We start from the raw sequence: 14,424 nt of genomic DNA on the forward strand, positions 1-14,424 counted from the left end.
CTGCTTCTCCCTCTTCCACTTCCCCTGCTTGTGCTCTCTCTCTCTCTCTCTCTCAAATAAATAAAATAAAATCTTTTTTAAAAAAAGGAATTTTTATTGAAGGTCTCTAATTTTTAGAAAGCTATTATTTAGGGAAATATATGAGTAAGAACAAATCCAAGAAAGGGAACTGTTCTCAAATCAACTTCCTCTGGTAGTCTGTGGTTAGGATTTGACACTTTCAAACCAACTTTCTTTCCTAGAATTTAATTCCACCTCTTGGAGTTAATCGCCTTTAATCTGGGACTCCTGGGTGGCTCAGTCAAACATCTGCCTTCTGCTCAGGTCGTGATCCCAGGGTCCTGGAAAAGAGTCCCCACATCAGGTTCCCTGCTCAGTGGGGAGCCTGCTTCCCCCCTCTGCCTGCCACTTCTCCTGCTTGTGCTCTCTCTCTGTGTCAAATAAATATATATTTTTAATTGTCTCTAGGAGTGCCTGGGTGGCTCAGTGGGTTAAAGCCTCTGCCTTTGGCTCAGGTCGTGATCTCAGGGTCCTGGGATCAAGCCCTACATCGAGCTCTATGCTCAGCAGGGAGCCTGCTTGCCTTCCTCTCTCTCTCTGCCAGCCTCTTTGCCTACTTGTGATCTCTGTCAAATAATTAATAAAATCTTTTAAAAAATAAAATAAAAAATTGCCTTTAATCTCTTCCACAGATCACCTAGTTAAATATCTGCAGACCATTATCCTGCCCCCACATCTCTCCAGGCCCAGCATCCATCCAGCACTGGAACAGCCATTTACTGAGCAACTGCTCAGAGCACCATGCACTGGCTGGGTATAGAGTCTGAGTCTTTTATCTCCTTTGTCATGGGACAGGCTGCTTCTAACACCTACATATTTCCCCTGATGGGGAAGGTAAGACAAGTCTCCAGGAAAAATATCTGCCCAGACAGTTACAGCTGCCCACCCAGTTTTTTTGTACTTGTCTTCCCAACATCACGATCAACCCTGTGAAAAACAGCCCCAAGTCATCTCTAATACAGAGCTACCTGTTCCTTTCTCCACAGCTCCCCCAAGTCTTTAGTTTCTCCTCTGCAAGTCCTCTTCCCTATGGACTGTAGTCTGCATCTGTGTTTGCCTCCCCCCTCCTACCAGAGTACCTGAGGGATGGTGCAATGGTCATGTGTGTGTCCCTGGGCTTTGTACCAGCCCTGACATTTGGTAGACAAATGATAGGTATTTGTTGAATCAAGGTGAGTTGGGGATCCTTGCAGAGCCATTATTGCCCCCTCTTTGCTTGGAACCATCATCCAAAGTACCACCCTTAGAATGATGGGATTTGCTAAGGAGCCAGGTTTCAGTGGTCTGAGTCTTCTGAATGCAGAGGCACTGATGAAGAACATAAAAATCAGGACTATTCTTAATAGATATGGCTCTGTAGTCACAGACAAGTACTACCATTATCTCCATGTTACAAATCAGGAACCCAGAAATCTGAGGCGCAGAAATTTGCCCAAGTATTAAAACCTCAGTGGTAGAGCTGGGATTCCAAGCCTGGCTGTCTGACCACAGAGTCAGTGTATTTATCACTGAACTATAAACTCACATTCTTGGTCCTCAGGGATGTTCCAGTGACCCGGCCTGGCTGGTCTTAGGGCACAGCTCGGGGTATCAAGACATGCCCAACAAGATACACAGGGAGCAGTGAGGTCTAATGAAACCTACTTGTTTGGAATATGGACAAAGGTAAAGCCATTTATTTAAAAAAATGGGAGAAGTGAGAATTCAAACATTTTTAGTATAGGTCTTGCCCCAGAATCTACAGGTGAAGAACTGTGAGGGTGGTTGTGAAAGCACAGCCCCTATTCACCCTCTGGGACACGTGGGTTTTGTGGGGTTTTTTTGTTTGTTTGTTTTTGCGAAACAGGTGATTACTAATTAATCCTCATTCAACATAGGTCCTGCCTTTCCTCCCAGGAACTGTGTTGCGGGGGAAGGGCAGTGGAGAGCTAGGCGCAAGGAGGAAATCTGGGTTTGAAATAACTGTTTCTCAGTTTCAGGGCAAGGAAATGGAAACTGCAAGAAGTGGAACTATTTGGCCAATGTGTCTCTATTAAAGACCTCTTTAAGAAAGCTATTATTTTCTGACTGAACCACCTGGGTTAAGCACCTTGTCTTCATGATCTCAGAGTCATGGGATTGAGCCCTGTGTGGGGCTCCCCACTCAGCAGAGAGTCTGCTTCTCCCTCTCCCTCTGCCCCCCACCCTAGCCCCTGCTGGAGCACTGTCTCTCTCTCTCTCTCTGTCTCTCTCTCTCTCTCTGTGTGTCTCTCTGAAATGAATACATAAATCTTAAAAAAAGAAAGATAGATTGCAAGCTGGGGCATCTGAGTGGCTCATCCGGCTGAGTGCCCCACTCTTCGTTTCAGCTAAGGTCATTATCTCAGGATCATGGTATCCGGACCCTCAAAACGCTGGGTGCTGAGCGAGGAGTCTGCTTGTCTCTCTCCCTCTGCTCTTCACCCCACTCTCTCTTTCTCAAATAAAGAAATAATCTTAAAAAAAAAAAAAACAACGCTCTTACTTTCTTTTATTTTTTTAGATTTAAAAAAAAAAAAACTATTTGACAAAGAGAGACAGAGATAGCGAGAGGAGAGAGCAGGAACGGAAGAGAGGGAGAAGCAGTCTCTGCACTGAGCAGGGAGCCCCATGTGGGGCTCAATCCCTACCCTGAGATCATAACGTGAGCCAAAGGCAGCGGCTTAACCGACTGAGCCACCCAAACGCCCCCCCACCCCCCAAATCAAAGCTCTTGCCTTCTTAATAATCAAAGTTTTAAAAAAGAAAAAGTCAACAACAACAACAAATCATAAAGGAAGGGGTTGTTCTTCAGACCAACTTCCTTCCCTTGAACCTCAGTGCTATTCCTTGGAGTCAACAGAGGAAGTTTGCGATATCCTCCACACAATATCTAGCTGCGCTCTCCACCCTCAGTCTCCGGAAGCTAAACATGCGAGGGTATTCAGGGTATTGGATTTGGGTGTCGTTAATAGTAACCCAGACGAGGAAAAAGTTAAAGAAACTACCCCAGTTGATTCCGTGGGATAAAGACGGGGAAGTGAGAGTCCTGGCCTGAAGCACTGGGGACTTTTCTTTCCCCAAAGTTAGTAAACAAGCCTGGGGTATCTGACTCATCAGAATACTGCCTGGGGCTTTGCACTCTAAATGCCCTACAAGATCCTTCCTGTTACAGTCCTGGCAACATCCTTCATTGCAAAACTTCCCAGAAGGGTACCACATGGAGTAGTTGGGTGGCAGAGAGGTGGGGAGTGACCAGGGTTCACAGAGAAAAGAACAGAGTGATATCCCACGGTTGCATAAACTCGCAGGCCGCCCAAGAGCTCAGCTAAGTGTGTGAAGCCTAGAAGAAACAGGTGGGTGCGGCTGTACAGCAAAGTAGCTCCTCCCTGAGCTCGCCAGGACACAGAGACCCGGAGCACCAATAGACCATGGTGAGTGTACGGTCTTGGGGCCCAAAGGGAACTACTCAAGGAACCCCAGGCACTGACTGGGGCAGCCCTGACCTCTGCTTTCTTCCTTAGGTGCGCGCGCCCTGCTTGCTGCTGCTGTTGCTGCCAACGCTGTGCATCTCTGAGGTCGTACTAGAGCCCTGCGAAGTGGACGACGAGGATTTCCGCTGCTTCTGCAACTTCACGGATCCGCAGCCCGAGTGGTCCAACGCCTACCAGTGTGTAAGTGCCATCGAGGTGGAGATCCATGGCGGCGGCCACAACCTGGAACAGTTTCTAAAAGGCGCAGACACAGACCCGAAGCAGTACGCTGACGTGCTGAAAGCTCTGCGCTTGCGGCGGCTCACAGTGGCCTCTGCGCAGGTTCCTGCTGTGCTCGTGGCAGCCTTCCTGCGTGCGCTGGCGTACTCCCGCATCAAGGAACTGACGCTCCAGGACCTGGAGGTAACCGGCGGGACGCCACCGCCGCTTCTGGAAGCGACTGGGCCTGCGCTCTCCACCCTCACTCTCCGGAACGTGTCGTGGACAGCGGGAGGTGCCTGGCTCACCGAACTCCAACGGTGGCTGAAGCCGGGCCTCAAGGTACTGAACATTGCGCAAGCACATTCGCTTGCTTTTTCCTGCGCACACCTCCCCACCTTCCTGGCCCTCACCACCTTAGACCTGTCCGACAATCCCCGACTGGGCGAGCACGGACTGACTGCAGCTCTCTGTCAGCACAAGTTCCCGGCCCTCCAGGCTCTAGTTTTACGGAACGCCGGGATACAGACGCCCAACGGCGTGTGCTTGGCGATGGTGCAGGCGGGTGTGCAACCTCAGCGCCTAGACCTCAGCCACAACTCGCTGCGCGCCACCGCCCCAGGCGCTCCTGTGTGTGTCTGGCCGAGGACACTGAACTCTCTCAACTTGTCCTTCGCCAGGTTGGAGCAAGTGCCTAAGGGACTACCGGCCAGGCTTAGCGAGCTTGATCTTAGGTGCAACAGGCTGAACAAAGAGCCTCGGCCAGAAGAGCTGCCCATGGTGAGTAACCTGACGCTGGATGGGAATCCCTTTCTGGACCCTGAAGACCTCTACCAAGAAGACCCGATGAAGTCTGGCGTGGTCTCAGCCTGTGCGCATTCGGCTCTGGCGGTGGGGATGTCAGGAACCTTAGCGGTGCTTCAGAGTGTGGGGGTCGTCGCCTAGGGCCCACGAGAGAGACGAATGAATTGGCTCAGATTGTCCTGGCTCCACAGAAGCCTTATCCGGACATCTTAACCAACCAACCCTCTGCCTCATCTTCATTAAAATCTGAAACAAGGAGATAGGTGTCATTCACTCAGTGGGTGTCTGTGATCTGCTGGGCACAGTGCTGGCTGTGGAATCCATTATATTTAGCTTTCTTCATCCAAATCCCCTAGAAACCTAAGAATAGAATTTAAAGGGTGGAAGAGGCAGGGAGTGTTTCCTGTCTAGAGCTGTGTGTGAGAAATGGGGGTTTCTGTGCAATCCAGCTTTCTGAGATTACTTACACCCGTGTTAAGGTTGTTTGAATGGTAAACATGCCGAGGAAGATACAGAATGTTTGCTCTCTGGTGCATTTCCCAAGAGCCAGCTGCTCCCCCTTTCAAAAGTAATAAAACTCAGAGTTACATGCTTATTCTCTCTCTCTCTCTCTCTCCCAACTCTCCATGGAGAAGGGACAGCTCTACCACCTGAGTTTCATAATTTCAGGGTTTCTCTTCTGCTGTGTAAAGCCCCTCCACACACACAGGTATGCTGGCTTTCACTGTGTCATCTAAAGGGGAATTTATGCATGGAGGACGGTTACAAGATACTATCATTAAACAGTCTGTCTCTGAACCAGATATCTTGTGTGTATAATTGTTTCTGGCTGGATCCTTAACTTGCAAATAGGATAATAGCTTAGACACTTCACAACATCTTAGACCTCTCACAGGGCAAGTAATGACATGTACCTTCCAAACCACATTTTCTCAGAGACCCAGGACATCAGCCAAGAGGTACTGCTCCTTCTAGGAGTCCCTTCTTTTCTTTTTTTTTTTTAAGATTTTATTTATTTATTTGACTGAGAGACATTTATTCTGGGTCTGAGAGGCAGGCAGAGAGAGAGAGGAGGAAGCAGGCTCCCACTGAGCAGAGAGCCTGATGCGAGGCTCAATCCCAGGACCCTGGGATCATGACCTGAGCTGAAGGCAGAGGACCAACACCCTGAGCCTCCCAGGCGCCCCCTAGGAGTCCCTTCTTTACATTGAGGAGGCAGCCATATGCATCAGAGAGCTAGACACCTGCCTCACAGAGGACCTGGAAGAGGGATGGAGAATGGGGCAGATATAAGCTATTCTTATAGCTTATATAAGCCCTCTGGCCTCTGGCCCTCTGGCCTGCCTGCCTCCAGTGTCCAGCGCCACACAGGTAGGAATGGAGGATGCAAAATAACATTGTTGGGAGAGTTACACGGATTACCAGACCACAGACTCAAAAAGAATCACGGGGACTGATAAATTGCCATCCCCAGGCAGGAAACCCCTCGGAGTATCCCCAAGAGGACTTCATCCAGCACAGGGGAACATTTCCAGTATCAGAGAACTAACAACCTCAAGCAGCAACTTACATTTGAATAGCTTTGAGTGCTCTTCATCAAAGTTCTGGAGCCTCTGCTCAACCTCGGGCCCTGTGTTAGGACACTGATATATAAAGATGAGACCAAAACATCCATGTCCTCAGAGAATTCTCAATCTAATAAGGGAGATGTATACAGAATAGATAGTTGTGATTCCATGAATGGGAGGGATCTACTCTATGAGCTCCTCTGGAAGACTGTACAGGAAAGGAGACATTTATTCTGGGTCTGAGAGGTGAATATCACTTCCTCAGGAAGGACGTTCCCAGGCAAAAATGGGTACTTTAAAAGGTTCAAATCTGAAAGTATATGGCCAGATCTGAGAATTATAACTGATTATGTAGGGCTGGAGATCCCAGTGATGGAAGCTGGTGACATTCATTCATTCAAGTGCTGATTATATGCCAGGGACTATGCTAAACCCTGTGGATATATCAAGAATAATACAGAAGTTCTTGTTCATATGGAATTCAAATTCTGGTTGGATAGTGGGGGTCAGGGGCAGATTCTAGTTGGATAGTGGGGGTCAGGGGCCTTATCAAACTATGATAAGGCTTGTGAAGAGAAAGAGGACAGAGTGTTGAGGATTGATATGTTATATGGGAGTGTTAGGAAGGTCTCTCTGATGGGGATATTTTAACAATCTCCTTAGCGAATTGGGAAAGTGAGCTTGAGGATATCTGCAGGAATAGCATTTCAGGCAGAGACAATGGCAAGCATAAAAATCCTGAGTGTTAAAGGAAACAATAAGGAGGCCAGTGTGGCTGAAGCAGGGTGAGCAGGGGTGGTAGGGAAGAACAGTAAGAGAAAACATGAGAGAATAGCAGGGCCAGATTACGTAGGGCCTTGTAAAGCAATGCTATTCAAAATATCATCAAAGGCAAGTGCCAGCCCACACACTGTTTATTACTGCACTGTGAGGAGGTAAATGTAAAAAGTCAATAATGAGTGGTTAGAAACTCTTTTTTTTTTAAGATTTTATTTATTTGGGGTGCCTGGGTGACTCAGTGGATTAAGCAGCTGCCTTCGGCTCAGGTCATGATCTCAGTGTCCTGGGATGGAGCCCCGCATCAGGCTCTTTGCTCAGCGGGGAGCCTGCTTCTCTCTCTCTCTCTACCTGACTCTCTGCCTACTTGTGATCTCTCTCTCTGTCAAATAAATAAAGTCTTTTATATATATATATATATATATATATATATATATATATATATATATATATTTTTTTTTTTTTTAAATTTAGCGGCGGCTGGGTGGCTCAGTGGCTCAGTTGGTTAAGTGGCTGCCTTCAGAAGACCAGGTCATGATTCCAGGGTCCTGGGTTGGAGCCCTGAGTAGGGCTTCCTGCTCAGCGGGGAGACTCTTCTCCCTCTTCTGCTCCCCCTGCTTGTGCACAAGCACTCCGTCAAATAAATAAAATATCATATTTTATTATTTTTTAAGATTTTATTTATTTATTTGACAGAGAGAGAGAGAGAGCACAAACTTAAGAGCCATCTTTCCCCTCTGGGTAGAAGAGAGATTTAACTAAGAGCATGTCGTGAAGGGCCTTAAGAGATGATCTCGCAGGGTGTGAGGAGTGATTAATGAGTTTGAAGTGGACAGTTACTGGAAGCAAGTGTGTGTTCGAAAAAGCCCACAGGTGGCCACGTGGAAGTTGGATTAGCAGATTCTAAAGGAGCACTGAAGAGGTTATTGAATGAGTCTAGGTGAGAAAGGGTGAAGACCTGACCAGGACAGCAGTTGCCATGGAAATGTGGAGGAAGGATGGCTCCAAGAGCTCTGAAAGAGGTAGAATCCGATGGGTCCCAGGATGCCTGAATGTGGGGAAAGACAAGATGCTTAGGTTTCTGGTTTAGAGGATGCCAGTCTCACTCAGAGGGATGGAAATGGAAAAGAAAAAAAAAAAAAAGATTAGGAGAAGGGCACTTATGAGCTTGAAGTGCTTCAAATCCAGTAGCTAGCTGGTCTTTGGAGTTTAGATCTGACAAGACAAGTTTGGGCTGCATTCCAGAACTGAGGAGCCCTCAGTGTAGAAGTGGTTGTGAAGTCATGTAGATGGGGAAGCTCCAGGGATAGAGCAAGGAGATTGCTAAAAAGGGAACCTGGAAAGCATCAGTCAGCATTTAAGGATGTGGGAAACAGGGTCCTTAAAGGACACAGAGACAAGGAGAATTGAGAACTTTTCAGGTGGGGGACACAGGGAAAGAGTGGTCAGCAGTTTCCTATGCTTCCTTCCCTATCTTTGTCTCTGTCTCCTCCTCAGCATATTCTAGCTGCTCCACTCTGGCATTACTTCCTTTCACACTGGCTCTTCACTCTCCTGGGAATGCTCTGGTCATTTGTTTGTTTGTTCACCAATTTTTAAACTTGCATGTATTTTTATTTAAATTCAATTAATTAACATGTAGTATATTATTAGTTTCAGAGGTAGAGCTCAGGGATTCATAGTCTTGTGTAATACCCAGTGCTCATTATATCACATGCCCTCCTTAATGCCCATCACCCATTTACCGCAACCCCCCACCTCCCACCCCCCTCCATCAACCCTCATTCCTATGATTAAGAGTCTCTATGGTTTGTCTCCCTCTCTGATTTCCTCTTGTTTTATTTTTCCCTCCCTTCCCCTTTGCTGTTTGTGCAACATTTGGTGAGTTCCTACTACACAACAAGCACTTGAAAGTGCTGAGGATACATTAGTGAACAGAGCAGCAAAAGTCCCCATTTTTTTGCTTACATTGCAGTGGGAAGAGTAAAGTCTATAGTGCGTTAGAAGATAAGTACTATGGAAAAAAAAAACAGCAAAGGCAAAACAATCAGGAGTACTGAGTTAGAAGTATTTGTTAAAATTGCAATTTTATTTTTTAAATTTTTAATTTTTTTTAAGATTTTATTTATTTATTTGAGAGATAGGGACAGAGAGAGCACAAACAGGGGGAGCAGCAGAGGGAGAGGGAGAAGCAGGCTCTCTGCTGAGCAGGGAGCCAGATATGGGACTCGATCAATCCCAGGACCCTGGGATCAGAACCTGAGCTGAAGGCAGAGGCTTAACTCACAAGCCACCCAGGGTACCAAAACTCACTGGATTTTATATGTTAATTTTGTATCTTGAAACTTTCCTGAATTCATTTTTTCTTTTCTTTTCTTTTTTTTTAAAGATTTTATTTATTTGACAGAGAGAGGAGACACAGCCAGAGAAGGATCACAAGCAGGGCAAGTGGGAGAGGGAGAAGGAGAAGCAGGCTCCCCACCGAGGAAGGAGCCTGATGTGAGACTCTATCCTAGGACCCTGAGATCATGACCCGAGCCAAAGGCAAATGCCTAACAATTGAGCCACCTGGGCATCCCAGAATTTATTTTTTCTAACAGTTTGTGTGTGTGTGTGTGTAATTTTTATGATTTTCTTTAAAAAAAAGATTCATTTATTTGAGAGAGAGAGTGTGAACACACATGAACGAGTAGGGGGAGAGACAGGGAGAGAATCTTCAAGCAGATTCCCCTCTGAGCATGGAGCCCACTGAGGGGCTCAAATCTGGAATGCACGAAATAATGACCTGAGCTGAAACCAAGAGTTGAATGCCACTCTTTACAATTTTCTACATATAAATTATGTCATTTGTGAATAGAGATAATCTTGCTTCTTTTTCACTTTGGATACCTTTTATTTCTTTTTCTTGCCTAATTTCTTTAGCTAGAATTCCAGTGTTAAAGATTTTTTATTTATTTATTTGACAGACAGAGATCACAAGCAGGCAGAGAGACAGGCAGAGAGAGAGGAGGAAGCAGGCTCTCTGCTGAGTAGAAAGCCCGATGCAGGGCTCGATCCCAGGACCCTGGAATCATGACCTGAATTGAAGGCAGATGCTTAACTGATGGAGCCACCCAGATGCCCCTTAATATTTTTTTTGAGATTTACTTATTTTAGACAGAGAGAGAGATCACCTGCATACAATTGAGGAGAGGGGCAGAGGGAGAGGGAGAAAAAATCTCAAGCAGACTCCCCACTGAATGCAGAGCCTTACTCGCATTCCCACAACCATGAGACCATGGTCTGAGCAGAGATGAAGAGTCGGTCCTTAGCTGACTGAGCCACCCAAGTGCCCCACGTTAATTGTTTTTTTTTAAATTATTTTTTAATTTTTTAAAAAGATTTTATTTACTTACTTGACAGAGGGAGAGGAGGAATATAAGTGGGGGAGTGGGAGGGGAGAAGCAGTCTTTGGTTGAGCAGGGAGACCCCATGTGAGGCTCAATCCCAGGACCCTGGGATCATGACTTGAGCCAAAGGCAGATGCTTAATGACTGAGCCACCCAGGTTAATTGGTTCTTAAGATAAGAGAAAAAAATGTTTGTATGCAGATGGGAATAATCCAGTAGAGAGGGAAAACTTGATGATATAGGAGAAAGAAGGGAGTCTGGAGAAATGTCCTTGAATAGGTAAAAAAAGGACTGGTACCTAATTCACCAGTAAAGGGGTTGGTCTGGGGCACCTGGGTGGCTCAGGCATTAAGCGTCTGCCTTTGGCTCAGGTCATGATCCCAGGGTCCAGGGATAGAGCCGGGCATCAGTCTCCGTGCTAGGCAGGAAGCCTGCCTCTTCCTCTCCCACCCAACCTGCTTGTATTCCCTTTCTTGCTTTGTCAAATAAAGAAATAAAATCTTAAAAAAAGGAGGGGTGGCCTTCAGATAAGCACACATACGTCAACTTATAGTCACCTGGCTGGAAGGCAGAGTATTTGGGTAAAGATGCTCCTGCAATAACAGGAGACCGTGGAACTTCTACCAAATTAAGCTCTAAATACTGATCTTCTTATGGCAGGCACCTCATTGTTCAGGATTCAATTCAAATATTACCTCATCTTAAGGAGCCCCTCCTGCCTCATCATCCTGATTACAACATCATACGTTATTTTCTTCAAGCATTAATCTCAATTGGAAATCATCTTCTGTATTCATACTTTGTTTGTTGAGTATTGTGTTGGAAGTACCATGACAACTGCTGAGAGCAGCAGTGGTGTCAGTGTTGTTTACTTCTGAATCTCTAGTCCCAAAGACAGTGCCTGGCACAAGGTAGGTGCTCCATTAATCTTTATTGAAAAACTGATTGAATGAATGGAAAGAGTGGGCTGAGGCTTTATAGCAGCCGTGAGTTAAGTGAGAAAAAAACCAATTAGTGTTTTGCTTCATTAAGGTCAAATAAAAATATTTTTCTGAGGTTGGAGGCCATAAAACATGTGTCACATTTCCAGTCAAAAGGCATGTAGCATTTTCTGATCAGACAGCATATAGCAGCACAGGAGTAGGATTCAAACATTCAAAATTGGGGGTGGGTAAAGTTTCTGTTCAAAAGGGTGATGCAGGAAGATTCTGAACCCAACTTCTCCCACTGATACACTGAATCTATAGCTTTGCATCATACAGTTTCTTCTGCGGAAAAAAAAACCACAAAACCAACAACAACCTAGAAACTGGCAGAGCAAAATTGAGGGTAGGTATACAGGGCAGCCCAACTGAGACCCAAGGATTGAGCAAGTTTTGTTGATAAGGCAGGGCTGAAAAATGTGCCCTAGACAGGGAAGGAAGTAACAAGGAGTGAGAAATGGATTAGGAGAAGTAACAGTTCTACTTCCACATGTACAATGAATTTGGATATCTGTTGTGGTGTGATGAATTGTATATTTGTAGGACTGAGGTCATAGAACTTCCATTTCTGAGCCAAAAAGTCTCCCTGTAGCTTCCTCTTTTGTTCCTGTGCTGTCATCTGGAGCCAAATGGACGTCAATTCTTTTCCTCAGAAGTCCTTGTATCCTGAGTCAAGAGTTTCTGCTCTTTCCCAAACAGTCTTCTTTTCCCCAACACCCCCCTCCCCTGTCTCTTATCATAATCAGAACTCCCTTATTCTCTAGATCAGGAGAGGCTCTTTATGAGCCACCTCAAATTACCTACAATGGAAGAAGTTTGAATACTGACCTGTATCTTTGAGGACATAAAAAAATTACCAGTGGTTTTTTTTAAACTATGGTATTATATATGATAGGTATGATATTGTGATAATTTTTTTCTTTTTTTAGATTTTATTTACCCATGTGAGAAAGAGAGAGAATGACAGAAAGCATGAGGAGGGAGAAGGTCAGAGGGAGAAGCAGACTCCACGTGGAGCTGGGAGCCCGATGCAGGACTTGATCCAGGGACTCTGGGATCATGACCTGAGCCAAAAGCAATTGCTTAATCAGCTGAGCCACCCAGGTGCCCAATATCATGGTAATGTTTAAGAAAGAGTGCTTGACGGGACGCCTGGGTGGCTCAGTTGGTTAAGCAGCTGCCTTTGGCTCAGGTCATGATCCCAGCGTCCTGGGATCGAGTCCCACATCGGGCTCCTTGCTCCGCAGGGAGCCTGCTTCTCCCTCTGACTCTGCCTTCCACTCTGTCTGCCTGTGCTCGCTCTCACTCTCTCTCTCTCTCTTACAAATAAATAAATAAAATCTTAAAAAAAAAAAGAAAGAGTGCTTGACAAATCATAAGAAAAGAAAACTACAGTCTAATATTCCTTATGAGTATGAATGAAAGAACCCCCAATAAAATACTAGAAATTGACTCCAGCAATTTATAAGAAGAATGTATAAAAAGAATTATATACCATGACCAATTTAGATTTATCCCAGGAATGGTTGGTTTAACAGCTGAAAATCAGTCAGTGTAATACACCATATCATATCAGGATAAAACATAAAAATATGATCATCTAAATAAACACAGAAGCATTTGATAAAACCCAACCCCTTTAACCCAACCCCTTTCATGAAAAAAAAAAATTAGGAAGAGTATCCTCAACATGATCAAGGGCATCTACAAAAAAAGTAAGTCAATATCATAGCTAATAATCAAAGACTAGGTGCTTTTGCCCTGAGATGAGCAACAAAATAAGGATATATGTCCTCACCACCTTCATTTGGCATTGTTCTAGAGATTCTGGCCATGACAGTTACACAAGAAAAAGAAACAAATGACATCCAGGTGGGAAAGAAAGAAGCACAACTATCTAAATTCATAGATTTTATGATCGTGTATATTTAAAAAGTCCTGTGGAGGGGCGCCTGGGTGGCTCAGTTGGTTTAACAACTGCCTTTGGCTCAGGTCATGATCCTGGAGTCCCAAGATCAAGTCCAGCATTGGGCTCCCTGTTCAGCAGGGAGTCTACTTCTCCCTCTGACCCTCCCCCTTCTCATGCTCTCTCTCTCTCTCTCATTCTCTTGCTCTCAAGTAAATAAATAAAATTTTTTTTTAAATCCTGTGGATTCACTAAAATATATTAAAACTAATCAAATTCAATAAAGTTGTAAGATACAAGCTCAACGTACAAACATCAATTTTATATCTATACACTTGCAACAAACATAGTGAAAATGAAATTTCAAAAAAAAAGTCATTTACAATAGCATTAAAAGAAATACAATGATTAGGAGTAAATATAACCAAAGAAGAGCAAACTTAAACTCCTAAAACTACAAAATGCTATTGAAACAAATTAAATAAGATCTAAATAAATGGAATAACATCCCATATAGATGGATCTTAATATGTTAAGATGTCAATTCCCCCCAACTGATCCGCAGATTCAACTAATGTCTTATAAGAATCTAAGCTTTTTGTATAAATTAACAAGATGATTCTAGAGTTCATATGGAATTTCCAAAGATGCTATAGACAAACAATTTTTAAAAACAAGAACAAAGTTGGAGGACTTACAATTCCCGATTTCAAAACTTTTTGTGAAGCAATAGTAATGAAGACACTGTGAAACCGGCACAGGGACAAACATGAAATCAGTGAAAGAGAAGTGAGAGTCCAGAAATAAACCCATGTTTCTATGGACAGCTGATTTTGACAAGGATGTTGAGAACATTGAATGAAGAAATCTTTCAAATAAATGGCACTGGGACACCTGGATATCCAGATACAGATGAATTAATTTGTATCCTTAACTTAAGACTGTATACAAAAATTAACTCAAAATGGATCGATTACACAAATATAAGAATTAAAACTGTAAAGCTCTTGGAAGAAAACACAGAAATTAATCCTCATGACCTCTGATCTGGCAATGAATTCAGAGATATGACACCAAAAGCAAGAACAACAAAAGACAAAAAGAATAAACGGAATTTCATCAAAATTTAAAACTTTCCTGCATCAAAAAGCATTATCAAAAAAGATGAAAAAACAACCTACAAAATGGGAGAAAATATTTGCAAATTATATATCTGATAATGGTTTAGCATCCAGGATATCTACACAG

At 44.3% G+C, this 14,424-nt stretch overlaps 1 protein-coding gene across 1 annotated transcript; it reads left to right on the forward strand.

Moving 5' to 3' along the window:
* The first annotated feature begins 2,981 nt into the window (after positions 1-2,981).
* On the forward strand, positions 2,982-5,356 carry CD14 (CD14 molecule). Its single transcript, XM_082725413.1, has 2 exons — positions 2,982-3,491; positions 3,582-5,356. The coding sequence occupies exons 1-2, from the start codon at positions 3,489-3,491 to the stop codon at positions 4,692-4,694; spliced, it is 1,116 nt and encodes a 371-aa protein (XP_082581539.1). The 5' UTR covers positions 2,982-3,488; the 3' UTR covers positions 4,695-5,356.
* The last annotated feature ends 9,068 nt before the right edge of the window (positions 5,357-14,424 follow it).

The sequence above is a fragment of the Mustela nivalis genome, assembly GCF_964662115.1.
Source record: "Mustela nivalis genome assembly, chromosome: 3".
Lineage (NCBI taxonomy): Eukaryota > Metazoa > Chordata > Mammalia > Carnivora > Mustelidae > Mustela > Mustela nivalis.